Source organism: Maniola jurtina, chromosome 15, assembly GCF_905333055.1.
Source record: "Maniola jurtina chromosome 15, ilManJurt1.1, whole genome shotgun sequence".
NCBI lineage: Eukaryota > Metazoa > Arthropoda > Insecta > Lepidoptera > Nymphalidae > Maniola > Maniola jurtina.
The window spans coordinates 12,820,800-12,842,810 of record NC_060043.1 but is presented as its reverse complement, the minus strand read 5'-3'; the positions used below and the strand labels follow the sequence as shown (position 1 = coordinate 12,842,810).

The window sequence follows — 22,011 nt, the reverse complement described above, 5'->3', positions numbered from 1 at the left end:
CTGGCACGCGCTGGCTCTTAGCCAATAATGTGAATAGTGGGTACATACCACGATTAGTGATGATCAGCTATTATCGATATTTAACTTACCGCTATTCACGGGCAGAGATAGCGCCATGTTTGATTCTATTTTGGCTCAATAACAATACATACATACGCCATCTTATTCTATGGTGCATGCACGCAATATGCACTATGTGCGTAGATTGCGTGTATGTAACTCACCCGCTTCATGGTGAGCAGCGGCATTCGCCTGGTAAAGTCGATGGCGGAGGCGAAGTTGTCCACCACCACTCTAGCGCCGCCTGCCGGCCGCGCCTGCACTGTGCCGATCACCATGGCGCCGTGCGACCGGGTTATGTTCATCACCTGAACAAAGCATTCCGAAACTTAAGCTATAACCACACAACACTTAAGAGCCCACCTCATCGAAGCGATAACACGTTGGCGGGTGTAATCTTAAATAGTGTTGTTTCGTCAAAACGGAAACAACGTTATTTGTGCGTATCACCCTTTCTCTCTAACTGCACCTCACGAGAGGCCAGGCGAATGAATTTTGCTTGAAATTCAAGATTTTTCAGTCAAAAATGGTAACGTAATCATTGCTATTACGTTTGGAATTACGTCTATTTTTGGCAAAAGAAAACATTTTTTACTCAAACTGAAGACATTTGAAATTGACACGAAGTTGTTAATTTTTCAATTTTCTAGTTTTTTATATAGTTTATTTACGCACGAAATTGCCTCAAAATTTGCCCCAAAATATAGATTTTCAAGGGTCATAACTTTCAAAATAAATATAATTTGACTAAGTTTATTATTTTAGGGCATAGATAATGGAGGGATAAATCGATATCTGGCTAAATTTTAGGTCTATTACAACAAATAATAGAATAATAGGCGTAATACGTTTGTATCGAGAAGTGCGTAAAAGGGCCACCTTTACAGTTCCTTACCAGATACTTAGCGACCCTTATTTACTCATTTACCTCTGCTTGGTTTTCGGGCGACACAATAAGCACCATTCCAATACCGCAGTTGAAAGTTCGCAGCATTTCGTCATCTTTGACTGCTCCTGCGTCGGCGATCCACGCGAATACCTGCGAAAGAAAAAGACGATTATATTAACTATACCTAGCTCCCGCGACTTCGTTTCCGTGGATATAGGTTTTTTAAAAATCCCGTGAGAACTCATTGATTTTCCGGGATAAAAAGAAGCCTATGTGTTAATCCAAAATATAATCTCTATTCCAAATTTCAGCCAAATCCGTCCAGTAGTTTTTGCGTGAAAGAGTAACAAACATACACACATACACACAAACTTTCTCCTTTATAATATTAGTGTTAAGTGTTATACGTACGGGATGCACGTTCCACCAATGCGCGTTAAGCCTAGCACGCACGCTCTCCGGAATGACGCGAGGGATATTTTCGAGCAAGCCTCCGCCGGTGATGTGTGCGACAGCCTTTACAGCGCCCCTTTGCAGCGCCGGCAAAACACTTCTCACGTAAATACGGGTTGGTTTGATTAGTTCTTCGCCTAGAAAAATAGGTTGATACTTTGAGATGGAGCGAAGTACAGCCGTCTTTTTGTTAACAATTTAAACTGGGCTCTATATGCATTGACATATGGTTGATAAATATATAAATGATAAATATTGATCACAAAACATGGAAGATAATCATGGGACGCACAAAGCACCTTAGTGAATACAACAAGATAAGTAAAAGTCAGTTCAAGTTGTTTTAAGACCATTTCAAAACGACGCTCCACTCTACTCTGCTGGTGTACGTTGTGTCTAAATTCGGTGGCTGGCGAAATTGACTATTAATTTAAATTTGTAGACTAGCTTGGCTGCAATCAGGCCTGCTGACAAGTGAAGATGCAGCCTAAAATGGAGCTTGCTTGCCTAGAAGTTGCCTATTCACTCTTGTATTGAAGGCACCCATATTAAAATTGAAGGGGATAACTATTCTATAACCACTATAGCGGTCACTTACCGAGAGTGAGGCCCTCTTCGCTGAAAGGGGCCTTGTCATTGAGGGAGAGGCCCCCTTTCTTCATCAGACTGTGGATGAGACTGAAGCCGTTACTGTGCACCCCGTTTGACGGCAGACCGATAATTATGTCACCAACCTGAAATTAGTACAACTGTGTTATTGAAGTGAAACTTCTTTACCAGCATTAGGACTAGCAGACAGCAAAACGTATGTTTACGAAACACTCGCAGTAGTAGCAGTATAAAGCTTTATTTCAACTAAACACAGTACATACTTAAGAATAAAAACAACAAGGAAAACAATTGTGGCCAGGATGCAAAGGCGGCTTTATCACTAAAGTGATCTTTTAAACGTAACTTGAGCGTATAAACCTTGCTGAATAGCTAGTTTGTTGTTATAAAAATGAAGGAAGTTGTAGGTGAAACAAAAGTGAAGCTAAGTAGGTAAAGCTTATCCTGCTTTGTCACCACTAGATTAGTCCCTGGTTTTAAAAATTTAATTTAATTAATACTTGTAAGTGTAATTAATTTAATTAATTAACAAAACCCATGGGTTTCAAATCCATCCGTGTTTTCATAGGGACTCAGCTCGCTGCGCGTCCCGAAAGGACGCCGGATGAGTTCGAAACTAGTCGGGCTTACATCGACTAAATACGTGAGTATAGCCGTAACGATCTATACTTATAATGGAAATCACTCAGGATAGTTTAAACGCTAAGTTAGATTGATATTACTGAGTGTAGTATTAGTTAGTTTTTACCGTGATGTCATTAATCTTGGGCAGTATATGCGTTCGTTCGACGACTCCCAGCGCGAACCCAGCAATGTCATAAGCGCCTGCCTCGTACATGCCTGGCATTTCTGCAGTTTCGCCGCCTGCCGTACATTATTTACATGAAATATGACTAAAATAATAATTTGATTGAATTTTTAATTCAATATTTGGTTATGGGTCAACAGTCTACACAAAATACCAAAATTACAGGTTTGTAACTCATTTAGTCTACGAGATAGGGACCTGTGACATCCGGACAGACAGACGGATGGACAGAGTGAAATTAATAGGGCTAAGAAGAACTAATTCGCTAGGAACGTACGTAGTAAGTGAGCTTGCGTACGTGCGTTATGTACGATCATCTATATCTATAAATACGTCAGATATGTTACCAATAAGCGCAGCGGAAGACTGCTTGCATCCTTCGGCAACGCCCGCCACCACATTCTTAGCGACGTTCACATCCAGCGAGCCGCAAGCGAAGTAGTCCAAGAAGGTCAACGGAGCGGCGCCATTGCACAGAATGTCATTGACGCACATGGCCACTAAGTCGACACCAATCGTGTCGTGTTTGTTTATGCGTTGTGCTATTTTGAGTTTTGTTCCCACGCCGTCCGCCGCAAGGACTAACACTGGGTCCTGGAAAAATAACTAAAGTTACCAGCGTTCTTCGGCAAAAGCTTACTATAATTACGGTCAAGTATTACAAGTCCGAGTCGGACTCACATACGAAGGGTTTCGTACCATCGTACAAAATATTTTAACATTTTATATGCAATAAGTTCAAACTATTGGAAGGATACGATATTTTGTGTAACAATACCTTATATTCTTGCTCAATCGCTTTCAATTGGAAGCAACCGCCAAATCCTCCCAAACCACCCAGCACTCCCGAACGAGATGTTGACCTGCAAATAACATAATTTGAAGAAAAGACTCTGAGGTTGGAACCTATAGAGCGCACTTTGACTTTGCTTAGACTTCAGTTAAAACGAGACAGATTTATGCCAGCGGTATAACGCTGTCTCATTCTAACAGTGTCTTAAGTCTGAGCAAAGTCAAAGTGCGCTCAGATCTCAGCCTTAGAGTTCAGGGTGTTTGCACAGCTTCTGTTGTTCCGAAAGATAAAATTAAGTAGGTATATCACTTATATCCACATAATACATAATTTATTTATTTAAAATAAACATAAATTTTAAATAATACATATACAAAGCATCAAAAACCTAGTCGGGTCAAATATTACATAGAAATATAAATATATATTAATGTTCGCTTACCTAGCCAAAGGTTTGATAAGAGATATCAAGGAGTCTCCAGCCTCAATGTCAACGCCACTGTCTTTATAGGAGAGGGATTTCTTAGTGATGCCTTCGTTGGACGTGTATGGAGCTACCAGAGGTGCCATTGCTTCCTTAAAGTTTTCCACTACCACTTGATGGCCTCCTAGTAGGTAATAAAAATTATCATCATAATCATTATCAAACCAGTACCGGCTAACTACTGAGTACGGGTTTCTTTTGAAGAATGAGAAAGGTTAGGTTAGCTATGCTGGCGAAGTGCAGATTGGCAGATAATGGGGTCGGGAAGCGCATTCGCCTCGGACGTGTGGTGACCTAGAAATAGGTCCCCGGCGGAGGGTCCGCCTAGGCAGACGTCGCTGGCTGGGTCGCGGTAGATTGCTTCGGTGTTCCCGTGACCCAGTCGCCAAGCGTCGCGCGCAGTAGCGCCGTTGGGTTTTAGTGGGTATTCCAGCCGCCTCTCGGCCGACGAGTCCCACATACCCTCCCGTCTCTCGGGAGGGATGCGTAAAGGCAATTCCCAACGATAAAAAAAAAAAGATTGGCAGATAATAAGAATTACATAAGTATAGATTGTTACGGCTATACGTATTTAGTCGACGTAAGCCCGATTGGTTGCGGCTCGTCTAAATTAGTAGATTAAAAAAAAAAGAATATTATTAGACATTTTAATCATGACTAACATTCCCCTTTTCTCTCTTCTTCTAAGCTTTATTTCCCTTAAGCATAAAGCTTGTGCTAGAAGTGGGTATGACAATAGTCCAACAGGTGGGGATTGAACCGCCAACCTTTCGGATTTCAGTCCGCTCCACTAACCTGAGCTATTGAGGCTTCAAAATTAGATGGCGTGGATGAACTTAAAACTGTCAACAGGTAGAAATTTTGGGCACTTTAAAAAACTTGGCAAACAGCCAATAATGCTGTTTTTTTTCGGAGAGCAAATTTTTAAAGTTAATTTTCAGCTTACCCTCCTTCCCGATAACCTCAACAGATCCGACGACCGCGATGGTGTCTTCCACAACGGCCAACAACTCCTTGACACACACCGGGTCCACAATCACCACCATTCCAACGCCGCAATTAAAGGTGCGGAGCATTTCGAAATCGGACACGCGACCTTAGGAAAGAAAATCTAAATATATAAAAGGAAAAGCTGACTGACTGATCTATCAACGCACAGCTCAAATCACTGGATGGATCGGGCTGAAATTTGGCATACAGATAGCTATTATGACGTTTAAATCCACTAAGAAAGGATTTTTGAAACATCAATCCCTAAAACCCAAAAAAATTGTGATGTAGACCAGTACGGGTCTTAACAGACAGACTGAGAGCGAAGAGATCCTATAAAGGTTCCTTTATAAGGTCACTTCGTTGTTTAACCCTAAAATGCACCAAATTGAGAACCTCCATTTTTTAGAAGTCAGTTAAAAATGTGGCCTCGATTTAGGGAAATTACTTCTGCATTTGGGGGTCCTAGAAAATGTGCTACATTTTAAGAATACTCTACTATTAATTTAAATAAAAAAGATGGAGGAAAACTCACCTTTAGCCTGTAGCCATCCAAATAAAGGCTTTATGCTGAACTTGCTAGCGTCCAATTTCACTTTGACACCAGGAGGTAAGATCCTAGGTATGTTTTCCAATAGTCCTCCCCCAGTGATATGCGCCAACCCTTTGATAAGTCCCTTCTTTACTGCAGGGAGTAAGGCTTTGACATAGATCCCTGTTGGTTCGAGGAATTCCTCACCGAAAGTTCTGTTTGTTTTGCTGAATGGAGCTTTTTCGTGGAAACTGCAAATACAATATTTTATCAGGAACGGAATATTTTCAAATTGCGGTAGTCATGCATTGTTACTGGAATTATTCAATGGTATTTAACTAGACTCAAACTATTGCAAACTTTCAGTTAATTTCTCCACACAAAGTACTACCGAAGTACATAATCTTTAAGTGTCACAATTCAATAATTGCTTTCGCAAAATATAGTGAAAAAACAATGCAAACCAGTTAAGGTTTAACTAAAGGAAATGGACGGATCCATTTCGTCAAGGGCTAACTTGTATCTGAATAAAAAAATCTGGTGATTGTGACGATAATGCAATTGGTCACTCTTTTTACAAAATATCACTCAGCAAATAATCGAGAACTCACCTATGACCAGTTTCCGTCATAATCTTCTGTACAAGACTGTACCCGTTACTGTGAACGCCAGTGGACGGTAAAGCCAGCACCACATCTCCGCCGCGTATCTCCTTAGAGCGCGGCAGTTGCTTGAGGTTGTCCACCACGCCGACCGCGAAACCCGCGAGATCGTACTTGCCGATGTCGTACATTGTTGGCATTTCCGCTGTTTCACCACCTTTTTGTGGATAAAATGGAGTATTTTAGCCCTTGACCCAAAAAGAGGGGTGTTATAAGTTTGACGTGTGTATCTGTCTGTGGCATCGTAGCTCCTAAACTAATGAAGCGATTTTAATTTAGTTTTTTTTGTTTGAAAGGTGGCTTGATCGAGTGTTGTTAGCTATAATCTAAGAAAATCAGTTCAGCCGATTGAAAGTTATCAGCTCTTTTCTAGTTACTGTAACCTTCACTTGTCGGGGGTGTTATAAATTTTCAATCTACACTTGTAATCAATGCAAGCATATATCAAAGCACTGGAAATAGCTCAATGCTTATGTTTCGCGTAATAAGCGCTAAATCTGTCAACCACCAGTGTACCAGACTATCGGCCAGCAGGGAGAAGTGTCGAATACTCGTAAGGCGTATAACATCCTCCCCCATAAACGTCACTTCGTGATGACCACGACCGCTCTGCCAAGAGTGTTACGACGAAGAAAAAAGAAACCAGTTAATCCCATGCAAATACGAGTATAACGTCAGTTTAAGGCGCGCCTAAGTTTTGTAATAAGATCATAATTAACTTTATTTATTAGAAAGAACGGACATGGCATTAATACATCGACGTCACGATTTTCTTAAAAACGATTGAACATGGATTGGATGGATGGATTGGATTGGACGATTGGATGATCATGAATCTTTCGCCCGTGTGATTTTGCCACTTACCCAACAGAGCACAGCCAGACAGTATGCACGCATCGGCGATGCCCTTCACGATAGTCGCTGACACCGGGAGCTGCAGTCTCCCGCACGCCATGTAGTCTAGGAACGCGAACGGCTCTGCGCCCGCGCACAGTATGTCGTTCACGCACATTGCGACTAGATCTTGGCCTATTGTGTCGTACTTTTGCATTATTTCTGCTATCTGGAAGTAAAATATGATTGTTGAAAAAGTTTGCAAATGACTACATTCTAAGAAGGTATATAAAAGACTAGCGACCCGCCCCGGCTTCGCACGGGTGGACATTTATTTTTTAAGCTCTCTGAACCCCTGCGGTTTCGCCGTGCGAGTCGTGCGACACCATCATTCATTTTAATACCAATTACAATTTTAAATTCGTAATATCTTTTGAATGGATTGTCCGATTGGAATAAAATAAAAAGTAATTTATAGCTATTGAAACAATCTTGCTCAATAAATAGTTTATTTGGATAAGGATTAGTATTTGACGATAATATGATCAATAAACATAGGCTAATAATTTTAATTACTTTTATTCTATGGAAAAGTGGTTATAATGGCTAAAATATAAATGTTTGGTTTATACTATCGCGGACTTTTTTGTAGGCATTATTGAGTTCTACAACTTTTCTATAGAAGTCAACCATACATCTCTAACCATTTAGGCAGCGTTCGCGAGAATCGTTAACGTACGGCAGTTTTTTCGACGCCTTACTCCACAATTTTCACTACCACGAAAAATCCTATCTATTTTCCGGGATAAAATATAGCCTATACGGATTCGGAAGAATCCCTCTAAGTAATGGTGAAAGAAATTTTGAAATCGGTCCAGTAGTTTTTGAGCCTATTCATTACAAACATACAAAAATACAAAGGTTTCCTCTTTATAATATTAGTATAGATAAAGCTGACTGATCTATCAACGCGCAGATCAAACTACTGGACGGATCGGGCTGAAATTTGGCATGCAGATAACTATTATGAAGTAGACATCCGCTAAAGATTTTTGAAAAATTCAACCCCTAAGGGGGTAAAATAGGGGGTTGAAATTTGTGTAGTTCACGCGAACGAAGTCGCGGGCATAAGCTAGTTTCATAAAAGCATCTTGTAGCTAACTCTGTTGTACCCAATCTCTAAACTAAACTACCTATATCAAGAAGTCTAAATCTAGTGCTATCCTTTACCGCAAGACGCATAATGAAAGGGATAGCAATACATTCAGACCTGTCATTTTAATTATTTAGTTTACAGATTGTGTATAACAAAATTAGCTACATTGTGTCTTTTCTTTGAATAATTAGAAACTTCCATAAGTCGATACAACTTATAATTATTTGATTTTTATGAAACGTGCTTCTTATGAGAAGATGGGATGTCGACCATATAAGTGGTAATTTCATACTTATTACCTTAACTTTAGTCCCCACGCCGTCAGTCCCCTGCACCAACACGGGGTCTTTCAGACTGGAGTCCATAGCCGACAGCTGGAACAGTCCACTGTAACAGCCCAGCCTTCCCAACACGCCCCGCCTGTGAGTGCCGGTGGCTAAAGGCTCAATCAGACGTATTAAGTTAGCCGCCGCGTCAATATCTACCCCACTCTCTAAGTAGGACAGACCGTTGATTCTGGAAAGATATTTTTGCCTTACTTTTTTACCTTTAGACCATATTAGAAACGTATGTGATTGGTTGGTGACTGAAAATGGTTAGCGCCCATTGAGATGTTTGTCTCTGTCGATTGTATAGTAAGTAAGTATATCAAAATGTATGGTATGTATGAAAAAAAATGTATAGATAGTCAAACTTCTTTCTAACGACTTTCTGGCTTTCTGACGTTCTTGTACGTTCGCCAGTATAGTAAACATAGAGTCTGGTGTACGTAAAACAAATAGGTAGTCCCATCTGTAGTTGCAACATGGCGGTCTGCACAAATAGACTAAAAATTAACACACACGCTCATCTAGAATATATTTTTGCGCAATACGCAATCATACGCCGCGTGTTCAGTTTGGACTACTCGTTTTACGTGCACTATTCTGCGCACACAAGGTATCCGCGTGGAGCGCGGGAGTATGTTCTGCTCTCGTTCCATTACAGAATATTTATTAGTGCCTTACAGGTGCGGAAGGCTACGCAGGGACGTTTAAATATTAGCGACTGTTGCTACAATGCAATAAAGTGTAATTCAGCTCGTACAGCACTGCAGCCTAAAATTCAATAACCGCTTCGCTTTTTATCTAACTTTTATCTCTCTTTCTTATAAGAGACTAGCTTTCACATTACATATTATCTAATTTATAGCCTATAGTAACTCCTGGATAAAGTAGCTTTCTAATGGTAAAAAGACTATTAAAATCATTTCAGTAGTTTCAGAGCTTATCGATTACAAACAAACAAACCCGATATGATTTTATTTATTTATTCAAATTTTTTGAGTCTTGCAAAACTGATGTACAGAAGGCATTGCAGGGTAAATAAAAAATGAACATACATTTTGCATTTTTATTGCAAAAATAAGGCACTGTTACAGTAAATGATGAAATGAAATAACATAACGAAAAATAATACTTGAACAATACTAAAAAACTTTGTTGAAAGATACAAAAAACGAACATTTGTAAAACAAAAAAAAAATGAACATGAGAATTTTGTGCGCAACTCATTCATTCGTTCTCCATTCGGAACTGAAACAAATCGACAAAAGCAAATGTCAATGGCGGACGAACACAAAACCACACAAAAAGGCAAGCTGGTTAAAATTTTTTTATTATTAGATGACATTCATGCAATGATTAATATTAATTAATAATCTGCGAGGAATAATACTAAAGATTCGGGGACATAACATAAATCAAATAAAAAAACATGTTAATAGTACATAAATGTTAACTTTTTGTATTATCCTACATTGCCCCCAATCAGTTGATTTCCATTTTTTCATTACTTGTCATAATTTACCATTCATTCCCTTGCCCTTTTCTCTGTTTTGACGTGTGACAATGAGACAGGGTCCACTTATATCTAAGACTTGGAAAGGGTCTCTTTTCCGTGGGTTATCCTGCTGTGGAACACCACAATGTGGGATAGTAAAGGATCTCTTATATCGAAGTGTTTCTTTAGATACAGCGAATCGTTGACAACAAGGGCTATCCTGCTTTGGAACGATACTATGTCGTCGTCTTTACTCATCGGTCAAGACCTGGTGGATGAAATGGAAGACTTACTTGGAAAAGGCTCTCCTAGCGATATCCTTCCTGTACTGAGCGCCAGGGAAGTCGATGGACGCGGCGGCGTTAGTCGCGGCCGAAGCCGCGGTCCGCAGCGAGCTGCGTTTGGCGGCGACGAGCAACACGCGGCCGCCCGCTGTGACGAGCGAGTCGTTGGCGCCGCGGGCTATCCCGCTGTGGAACACCACTATGTCGTCGTCTTTGCTCACTTGGGACAGACCTGGTGGATGAAAGAGTAGTTTTTTTTAAGTAAAACTCCTTTAGGCACGACATGATCTCAGACCTTTTTAGGGCGGAAATAACGTTTTACTTCCAAGTTCCATCCGTATTTAAGATGTGTTTAAACTTTAAAATATCAAGAACTTAGGTCGAAATCTACCTACACCGATTTTCTCGACATTTTTGGACCGATTTGAATTTTTTTTTAAACCATTAAATATAAAACTTAATATTATAAAACTTACCACTAATAACGCAGCCTTTGGTCGAAGTTTCAGGGTATCCCTTGGACGCGATGACCACACCAACGGCCGACATTCCAGTATTCCACTTTACTTGGATCTCTTTCAGCGTACCGGTCGCGCATGCCTATAACAAAAATTACCTGATGATATAGACTTTCCAGTAAAATCATTTAATCTCGATGCAGGTTTTCCAGAATCGACCTACTAACTATGGTGTAAAGTTGTCAAATGGGTATTATGGAATTATGAACTCACCTTCATAATGCGATAGAGGTCTGTTTCCAATAGCATCATCAGGACTTGAGTTTCAGGGTCTCCAAACCGGCAGTTGAACTCCAGGGTCATTGGGCCAGATTTTGTCACCATTAGCCCGGCGTATAACACACCTAGAAAGAAAGTATATGCTTAATCTAATTCTATAATAATTTACTTAATCCCTTATTATACTCCATCCACGGAAATAAGCTGACAGAGCCAAAAATCTCAGTGGGCGTTAACCATTTTGAGTCACCAACGAATCACAAACATGTTTTCAAAAAACATTCGAAATTTAATTCGAATATGTTTACAAAAACATTCTAAATTCAATTAGAAAACATAGTTTCGTTTGTGATTCGTTCGTACGTTGTAGATGCCAAATTCTTCTGCGGGTGTACACCCCACGCGGTCACCTACCATATGTAAGCGAACAGGCTTCAAGTGCGGGACAACGGAGCCACTTGAACTGGCTTACGTAGTTAGTACCCTATGTTAAAGGATCGTCGTTGTCGTCATTTACCATGATATCTGGCCATAAGCTAGTTAAAAATATGAAGCAAGTGTGTACTCCATATAAACACGGACCTTGACATTGTAATTTGTTGCTAACAATAACAATCAGGGCTTATTTACTCATCTGTTTACTTACATCAACCACTAAACGCAACAAACAGCTTGGACGCAATTTTTTAAATCATTACTCTATTTAATACCATGCAGAGTGAAAAACAACTTTATTACTGAATATGCAAGGTTTCTTTTTGCGTATAACTCATCTAATTTAGTCGACAGAATTTGTTTGTCTCGTTTTATCATTTATCGGCTCATTAATTGCTACTGGTTATCAATATCTTATAATACGGCGTAAGCACGTCTCACACACTTGGCCTGGCCATTTAATTAATTATTTCCAATTTACTTCACGTTATCAGAAATGGGTTTTACTTAAAGGTGAAAGTTGATATGTTTTATATGCATAGGTACTTTGGTAAATATAGGTAGGTACCTAGTTATTGGAAAATCTAATGATTTATAACCATGTATGAGTAGTTTGCATAATGATTGCCCAAGATAATCATAACTTATAATAAAACTGTAACTCGACGATTTCTGTATATTACTCGTAAATACTAGCGACCCGCCTCGGCTTCGCACGGGTGGACATTTATTTTTTCTATTTTCCGGGATAAAATGTAGCCTATACGGATTCGGAAGAATCCCTCTAAGTAATGGTAAAAGAAATTTTGAAATCGGTCCAGTAGTTTTTGGGCCTATTCAATACAAACATACAAAAATACAAAAATACAAAGGTTTCCTCTTTATAATATTAGTATAGATATGTATTTTTAAAACTTATAGCGCTTGGCTGCAATCAGACCTGCTGACAAGTGATGATGCGGCACTCTTGACTTGAAGGTACCTCTATATTAAAAGTAGAGGGGTTCCATACCCTAGCGGTAGACAAATCGCTTCGTACATGTCCGTGGAATTTCGACTACGCATGGGTGCAGACTTTGACGATGCCTTGCGATACGATATAGAAAGGTGAAGGGGGAAGAAGGATATCACAAGTGTAAATTAAAAATTTATAACACCCCCGAAAAGTGAAGGTTACAGTAACTAGAAAAGAGCTGATATCTTTCAAACGGCTGAACCGATTTTCTTGGATTATATTTCAGAACACTCTCGATCAAGCCACCTTTCAAACAAAAAAAACTAAATCAAAATCGGTTCAATGTTTAGGAGCTACGATGCCACGGACGGATACCAAGATACACACGTCAAATTTATAACACCCCTCTTTTTGGGTCGGGGGTTAAAAACCGACCCGTATGGAAGTATGGATATTGTAATTTGTAACACTCATTTCGTTTATGGAATAGGTAGACAACTTGGTTGCGATTCAAAGATATGGGTGACTAGAAAATGCCTCTGCCTAAAAGTCTTGATTTAAAGATAGGCAGATTGTAGGCACATTTTATTATCGATAACGCAATCATCCGCTAGGTCATAAGGCAATCGAACGCGTAGTATAACCATCATATTAAGCATATCTAATTATATTTCGTGACGTAAATATAGTTTTAAAATTGATAAGTAAATGTTTTACAAGTAGGATCTAGATTGTTTACTAGAAGTAATGATATTAAAGATGTTATGTTCTATTTATACACCTACCTACCTTACCTATATTGCTATAAATGCAAAAATGTGTCTGTCCGTCTGTAACTTTTCCACGGCTCATCGCTGAATGGACCTTGATGGAAGGCACAGTTAGATTTAAAATAGACAGATAGATTATCTAGAGACAGAAAAAGGATACGTTTCTGAAAATCATCAAGACATGTATCATGTTTTTTAGTTCTCAAGCGTATTCACTAGCATCAGTATGTCTATATTTATAGCACGCTAAAGCAATAACCTGTGTTATCTGAGGTGACTGACTGACTGAATTTTTACATCACCTTACCGCACGTAACGTACGCGTGTCAACCATCGTGTAGTTATGTTAACGATTAATACCTACATTTTATTGAATAAATAAATCATTCATTCATTAATTCATTCAAATAATAATAATTCTTCTTATGTCAACTAAGCTAGATTTTTTTATGCAATCCTAGCTGATGCCCGCGACTTCGTCCGCGTGGATTTATGTTTCTCACAATCCCGCGGGAACTCTTTGATTTTACGGGATAAAAAAGTAGAATATGTGTTAATCTAGGGCATAATCTATCTACATTCCAAATTTCAGCCAAATCCGTCCAGAAGTTTTTGCGTGATTGAGTAACAAATATCCAAACATCCACACTTTCATATTTATAATATTAGCAGGATTTATTTATTTCTTTATGCAATATTTATTTATTTATGCAATAGTTTTAGCAGTAAGTAGCAACATACTTATTTATGTACTTTTCAGCTCCTTTGGTTTTATTGATTCCATTATCCAAATATGTCTTATCAGTAAAGGAAATAGAATCAAATTTTGCACAAAATACATTAATTATAATACTTACCCGAAAAAAATTAAACAAAACAATGGAATAATTCAGTCGCCTCCCGATAACCTATACAGCAGCGTCAGAATAAAACCCGTACAACTTCCATCATTTAGTTTTTCGGGTTCCGTACCTCAAAAGGAAAAACGGAACCCTAATAGGATCACTTTGTTGTCTGTCTGTTTGTCCGGCCGTCTGTTGTATGTCAAGAAAACCTTTAGGGTGTTTCCCGTTGACCTAGAATCATCAAATTTGGCAGGTAGGTAGGTCTTATAGCACAAGTAAAGGAAAAAATCCGACAACCGTGAATTTGTGGTTACATCACAAAAAAAAAAATTAAAATGTATTCATGAACAAATAATGATTAGTCAATTTTCAAAGTAAGATAACTATACCAAGTGGGGTATCATATGAAAGGTCTTTACTTGTACCTGCGTACATTCTAAAACAGATTTTTATTTACTTTTATGCATTTTTTTATCATATTTGATTTATCGTGCAAAATGCCAGAAAAAATACCTGAGTACGGAACTCTCGCTGAGTCTGACTCGCGCTTGGCCAGTTTGGTTTATTGAATAATGATGCATACTTTGTCTCAAAAAATTGCTCATATTATAATATCAATAGTGGTCCCTACGAGAGACCTATGCCCAGCAGTGGGCATCTATCGGTTGATTACTTACCAACATATTTGATTCCCTCGGCTTTCAACCCGTCCACAGCGCGCTGCAACACCTGGTCTTTAACATCCGCCAGCTGTTCCGGCGTGATAAGTGGGCAGGGGCAGTACGCGCCCATGCCGCCAGTGTTGGGGCCTGTGTCACCATCTCCGATACGCTTGTGATCCTGTGCTGGGGGCATCATTGATACTGTTTCGCCATCGGTGAAGGCGAGCACCTAGAAAGGGGAATTTTACTTTCTTTTAAAGAGCTCCATTGAAATATTGGCCTTTAAAAGTAGATCGATAACCACTATATCACTATTAAATGTTACTTAGCTGAGATCTATGGAGAGTACTTGGACTTTGCCAGAAGATACAAAGAAGCCTACATCCTTTTCTGGGATTTAAGCTATCTCTATACTGGTCAAAATTGGTTAAGTAAATCCCGTTTTTTCATATTATACACATTACTTATATATTATTTTTCCGGGACAGAAAGTAGCCTATGTCCGTCTCCGAGACGTAAGCTAATGCTGTGAAAAGCTGGCAGACTGACACCTTCGCGTTTATAATATTAGTATGGACATGGATATAAAATACTACCTTGAATGAATGAATTAAACACATCCCTAATAGAGCCTTAGGTTAGGCCTATTCGAGAAATCCATTTTACATTGAATTGAAATTACGTCCATTTAAATTTTTCACACATAGTAGATTGTGGTGTAGTTTGACTTGTAATCACGTGTCATAACCTACAATTTGGCAAATAAAACATGCATAATTTACAAACAGGATTTAAAACAAGTGTATATTAAAAATTTATAACACCCCCGACAAGTGAAGGTTACAGTAACTAGAAAAGAGCTGATAACTTTCAAACGGCTGAACCGATTTTCTTGGATTATAGCTAAGAACACTCGATCAAGTCACGTTTCAAACAAAAAAAAAACTAAATTAAAATCGGTTCATTAGTTTAGGAGCTACGATGCCACAGACAGATACACAGATACACACGTCAAACTTATAACACCCCTCTTTTTGGGTCCGGTGAGTAAATAGTAAATTATATATAATGCAGTTATAATGTAAACACATTATGCTTGCTTCATAAATTTCCCTGGGCACGCGTTTGTTTAGTAACTCTATGAACAAGTATATTGTTATAGCTTTGTAAGATAACCCCTGCACAATCACAATGAACTGCAAGATGGTGCGATGAATCGATACCTATTTACTAGTTTGTTTGTATGTGCAATCTTGCAGTACTCTGATCATACAGGCATTTCCATTTACGTAATATCACACCCCCTACACTCCGAACATGCGAACTGGTTTAGTTACCTATTACTACTACCGGGCCACCGGCTTGTCCGCACACGATTTGTGTAGTAGCAGAGTGGGTAACGAAAGAGCTGAGGTCTGAGCGAAGTCAATCAAGCGGGACAAGGACAACGCTATACGTAAGCAACATCAGTGCAAAATCAAATGTACATAATTAACGTCATATTATGTAAATGACATGTATTTACGATGATCGATGATTTTGAATTATCGCTATTTCGACCCAGTTCAGTTCTGATGAGGCCCGTTCTTAGTAGTGGGCCAGCGAAGGGTTGATCATGGTGAATCGAAAATCAAGTATCAGTATCAGTCAGGGACTTTGTCTGTGTCGGTGTTAGCTGGCGGGCGTGCTCTGCCTTTTTGGAGTGTTTTTTTTTTTGTTAAAACTGACTGGAAAGCGCTCTAAGGGGGTGCCGTGCGTGTGTCGGCGGGCGCCGGCACAGACGGGGTCCATACTTGTATAGTTTATCTAACTTGTTACAAATAACTACAAACTTGACATTGGCTAGTCTTTGTACGGCCAGACGAGAGAGAGAGAAAAAGTAAAATCAGATCCTTTTTTTCCACGCACATGCAAACTGTGGAATCAACTCTCATCGGTGGTGTTCCCACTAGATTACAACATGGGGTTATTCAAGGGGCGGTCCTGAAAGGCCGGCAACGCATCGGCGGTACCTCTGGATGGTGCGGCAAATGTTCATGGCCGGCGGTATTCACATAACGTGACGGGTCACCTGATGTTAAGTGAATATGCTCATTTGCTCGCTATTTTTATATAAAAAAAAAAATACTTTTCTTTTTGAGAAAAAAGAGAGAGAGTGCCATGGCAACTAAAAGAAATAACAGCAAATTGAAACAAATATATCCAAACAATTTGACGAGTAATCGGGCCCCCAATTAATGATATTTGTCATTACGTTGACCCCTTTGGTAGTTGTTATCAGTGTAGGGACAACATGATGTTGCCTGATGTCATTGCTCATTACCACCAATAATACTGTTTGTGATTACTGATTACGTGATCAAGCACCCAAGCAGTATTGAGACAGTGAGACCAACTATCGAAACAACAGACTATTTTTTAACCGACTTCGAATAAAGGAGGAGGTTCTCAATTCATCGGAATCTTTTTTTTTTCGGGCGAGCTTCACACTTGGGTTTCTAGTTTCTTTTATTATGCTCGCTCGACTTCATACATACATTACACGTGTAGAAACAAAAATATTTTTTTACTTTTTAGTGTTTGTGGTTTTTGATTTTTTTTTTAATTTTTAATTTAATTACAGACATAATGAAAAGTGAATAATTCACTTTTCATTCACAAACTCAGAGGCATATCGGTACCTCACCACGCCAATCAACTCGAGGACCATACGGCGTGAGACGGACCACCCCGTGTCCATCATCCACAGGTCCTCATGGAGGCCACGGCGGCTCGCGGGGAAGGCGATTTTCTCTCCACGTTTCCTATCCTAAGCCCTAGTTAAACCCTACTAAACTTTTCAAGTTAGTTAGTGCTATAGATTGAATGCTCTACTTTTATGTACAACATCTATACTTATAATAAAACTGTAACTGGACGATTTCTGTACATTAAATATATTTAGAAAATTTTGATTGTAGGAAACATTATTATCGATATAGACCCCAAAACATTTTTTTTTGGAATTTCTGTCTGTCTGTCTGTATGTGTGCGCATCACGCAAAAACTACTGAACGGATTTAACTGAAATTTTACATTTCATTTTCATTAAGTGATTCACGCGCGCATTCCATTTTACTACAACCGCGCGTAAACAGTGCACAATTTTTTTCGCATTTTAACTAAATGTCCTGAGAGTGAATATTTTACTCACCGAAACCTCTTCACCTTCCAATAGCTCCTCGATAACGACCACTTCTCCGGCGGAGCCATACTTGGCCTCTGTCAAGATCTCGTCAACAGCTTGGCAGGCCTCCTCTTTCGACGAGGCAACCACTACGCCCTTACCAGCCGCGAGGCCTGACGCTTTGACGACTAGCGCTGGGTATGGGGCACTGGAAAAAAAACAAGTGTTTTAAAAGGCTTCATGAAAACATACTAGTTTTCGATCCGGCGTGATTGAAGGACAAACTAACAAACAAACACACTTTTGCATTTATAATAATATGGATAGTGATCTCTCAAACATCCATCAAAAAGTTTCGCTTTAAGTTTTGCTTTCAGATTGATTGCGGAATTCATCATGGAATTCATACTTCCGCCGCGACTTTATACCTGTCTTAGTATTTAAAACAAAAATAAAATGACATTTAAGTAGTTTTTTTTATTTAAGGACAGATGGTAGGACGGTCAAGACGCTGAAGAAAAATTCGGCGCACGTTTTTTGCTCAGGGAATTCTTCTAAGCATTAGAAGAATTTCAGGAGCAAGAAAATGAGATACGAGGATGGAGACTTACATGCTAATTGCTTGTATGAGAAGAAAAAGGCCTACCTTCTAATGAACTCCTTGGCAGCATCAGCCTCAGTGAAGGACTTGTACCTCGCGGTAGGGATCTGATACTTCTGCATGAACTTCTTGGCCCAGTCTTTGTTGGCCTCAATCTGCGCGCCGGCTTTGGTAGGACCAAAGCATTTGATGCCCTTCGCCTGCAAAGCGTCTACTATGCCGTTTGCGAGGGGGTCTTCTGGGCCGATGACGACTAGGTCTATTGAGTTGTTTTTGCACCATGTTGCTAGGGCCTGTTGCAAGAGAAAACAATACCAATAAATATCAAGTAGGTACTAGATGATGCCCTAGTATTCTAAAACACAGTTGCACTCTCTATTTCCTCACTCTCATAGCCTGATGGGACGGAAATCCGACACGACCAGAGAGGGATCATACGCAGGACCGACAACCTTACGAGCTATCCGAGGCACGGGAATGACACACCATTAACTTCCTAACTCCAGGCTAGTACTGAGAATTTGATAGAGGAAAAATGCAGTACCTTACTATTTTTGACCCAACCTGGGCATTAAACTCAGCACCTTGTCATATGCAGTCGAACATGCTAACCACTAGACTAAGGAGACAAATAAAATAGATAAAATAATGCTTAGATGGTGGAACTTGCTAGAACAGAGTAGATTTCTCTTTGTTTGCAAGAAAGTTGTTATCTTTAGTTAGCAACAAATTATTGTCACTAACAGACATTAAGTTACAACAGAAAATGGGCTCAGGGGGTTATCACAATTACTGACTGGCTGGCAAATTTTGTTATCAATAGAAAAGTAGTCTGGGGTTACATCCTGGGCACATAAGAATTATGTGTGTTTTATGCAATCCATATTATACAACCTGCTCATATTATAAAATGCGAAAGTGTGTTTGTTTGTTGGGTTCTTTTTCAATCACGTCGCAACTCACAACAGAGCAACAGATCAATGCGATTTTTTTGCATGGGGTTAGTTAAAGACCTGGAAAGTGGAGGGTAACAAAGATTACTTTTTATTCTGGAAAATCAAAGAGTTCTGAGGGGATTTTTGAAAAACTTGCTTTAATAGTGAAAAACATTGTGAGGAAACCTGCATGCCTGAGAGTTCTCTATAATGCTTGCAAAGCTGTGTGAAGTCTGCTTGCATGGTGGACTATAACTTCTTCTCATCTCATCATGGAGATTATAATGATTATGAGAAAAGTATTTCTGCTACATTAACATTCCACAAGAGACTGGCTTTAAGGTTATTTAACAATCCTTAAAATATTTGATATATTGACCATATATATGGATATATAAGATTTCATCAGCATGGAATATACTTTTTTTAATTGTGTGTCCATCTGTAAGTTGGTAAGCTATTGCTGTACTTTTCCTCAAGATAGCTGTATTGTTGATGAAGTTTATTAATTTTTAAGCTTTTGTCTTATGGATTAAAATAAATCGGTCAAGTGTGAGTCGGACTGACACACGAAGGGTTTAATTCAAGAAATAACACTTTTTTAATTTTCAAGGCAACTGTTATCAAGTTTTTTATTATTTGTTGCTAGCGGTAATAGAAATACAAATTCTGTGAAAATTGTAACTCTCTATCTATTATGGACCACAAGATACAGACAGCTGAGTCTTAGTAATATGGTCCTGTTGGCACCCTTTGGGTACGGAAATAGGTGTATCAAATTTAATTCTAGTTATCTGGCTCAAGTGGACACTTTAGTAGTTTAAGGAACAGTTTTGAAGCAGTATTTAATTCTGAAGACTTAGTTACTTAGTAACTACTTTAGAATTACAAACATTTTTAACCAACTTTGAAAAAAGGAGGAGGTTCTAAATTCATCTGAATCTTTTTTTAACCCCCGACCCAAAAAGAGGGGTGTTATAAGTTTGACGTGTGTATCTGTGTGTCTGTGTATCTGTGTATCTGTCTGTGGCATCGTAGCGCCTAAACGAATGAACCGATTTTAATGTACTTTTTTTTGTTTGAAAGGTGGCTTGATCGAGAGTGTTCTTAGCTATAATCTAAAAAAATTGGTTCAGCCGTTTAAAAGTTATCAGCTCTTTTCTAGTTTTCTTGTAGAAAAGAAGGTTAGATAACCGTTAGGTTCATAATATTATGTCAATAGACAAATGTCAAGCTGTCAAGATGGACGTTGCCTTGATACATAATTATTTATTTGAAAATGATGTTTTGGAAAACTCAGATACTTTGTCGGGGGTGTTATAAATTTTTAATTTACACTTGTTAAAATCTTAGGCCAGTGTATTTTGCCAAGGAAAGAAAAACATTTTTACATTATATTATATTTTATTATAAAAACTACTTGGTAGATTATTTTAACAGAATCTCACTTCTTCATAGAGCTAGGATATTTTCATTAAAAATTTCAAAACTACTTGGAGAGCAGAATCCATAAAGTTAATTATTTTTCTACTACTTATAAGGACCTGCTTAAAATTATTTAAGAAAGTTGTTGGTACAAAATTACATATTTAATCTTGCCTGATGATGACTGAATTAAATATTGTGCTTATTGTACAGCAAAAGAGAAAATAAAAGTTAGGTACAATAATTGGTGGCCTTTTGCTTTGAAGCGATCTCCACCAGGCAACCATATAGTATGACCATACCAACCAAATGGTATGTTTAATAATGTATGGTATGTTTTTAAGAACCCCAATAGTTCTATGGTTTAATTATACTCCAAGTAAATAAGATATGGTCATAAGTTCAAACTATGATATTATGTACATTAAAATTATTTACATATCAGAGTTGTACTCACACAAATAATGTATGTGTGTGTATAGATTTAAGCATCTAAATATAACAATTTTTGACAGTCCTATAAAATATAAATATTCACCTGGGACTTCTATGTTATGGGTACATACAAATGGATAAGCTGACTAAAATATCAATTGACCACCCAATAAGAAAAGAAGAGGAAAGGTTTTCATCACTTAAGAAGAGTAGGTTGTCAAGTTATTCTATTTATTTATTCGAAAAATAATGGGAAGATTCTTAATACTTACAGGAAAGTCTTTAACACCAAGGTTCACACTTTCTACGTTATCTTTGATAGAAGATATACCGACACTACCAGGGGCACAAAAAATTCTCTTCACTAAAGGAGATTCTGCGAGTTTCCAGCACAACGCGTGTTCCCGACCCCCGCTACCAATCACCAAGACGTTTTCAGACATTATCTTTAAAGTAAATCACACTAATAAAATAATACAAAAACACTTGTTTATCAAGTTAAGCGGCGTGGTTATTTACGAAAAATTCACAAAAAGCAGTAATATATATTTCTAATTATAGTCCTTCATGAATGTTTTAATCATTTAATAAAGTTTTTAATTAAAAAACAAGCATTTTTAATAATTTTAACACAACCACCCCAACACACGTAAACTTTAAAATGACGTTT

The 22,011-nt window shown here is 38.5% G+C and overlaps 1 protein-coding gene across 2 annotated transcripts in view; it reads right to left on the bottom strand.

The window, feature by feature from the left end:
* The window catches only part of LOC123872736 (trifunctional purine biosynthetic protein adenosine-3), a 26,381-nt gene extending 4,370 nt beyond the window's left edge, over positions 1-22,011 (bottom strand). Inside the window, exons 1-20 of one of the 2 annotated variants that reach the window (XM_045917246.1) lie at positions 21,614-22,011; positions 18,592-18,839; positions 17,973-18,153; positions 14,795-15,008; positions 11,107-11,237; positions 10,852-10,975; positions 10,385-10,607; positions 8,570-8,786; positions 7,145-7,343; positions 6,230-6,437; positions 5,622-5,869; positions 5,043-5,192; positions 4,055-4,220; positions 3,598-3,682; positions 3,167-3,413; positions 2,760-2,875; positions 2,001-2,136; positions 1,361-1,539; positions 989-1,099; positions 225-368 (exon numbers count right to left, since the gene is read on the bottom strand). In XM_045917246.1, the coding sequence (XP_045773202.1) occupies positions 225-368; positions 989-1,099; positions 1,361-1,539; positions 2,001-2,136; positions 2,760-2,875; positions 3,167-3,413; positions 3,598-3,682; positions 4,055-4,220; positions 5,043-5,192; positions 5,622-5,869; positions 6,230-6,437; positions 7,145-7,343; positions 8,570-8,786; positions 10,385-10,607; positions 10,852-10,975; positions 11,107-11,237; positions 14,795-15,008; positions 17,973-18,153; positions 18,592-18,839; positions 21,614-21,784 (3,498 nt within the window). In that variant the 5' untranslated portion in view covers positions 21,785-22,011. Of the gene's footprint in view, positions 1-224; positions 369-988; positions 1,100-1,360; positions 1,540-2,000; positions 2,137-2,759; positions 2,876-3,166; positions 3,414-3,597; positions 3,683-4,054; positions 4,221-5,042; positions 5,193-5,621; positions 5,870-6,229; positions 6,438-7,144; positions 7,344-8,569; positions 8,787-9,648; positions 9,845-10,384; positions 10,608-10,851; positions 10,976-11,106; positions 11,238-14,794; positions 15,009-17,972; positions 18,154-18,591; positions 18,840-21,613 lie in introns of those variants that run through there. The other variant, XM_045917247.1, reaches the window with a different exon arrangement.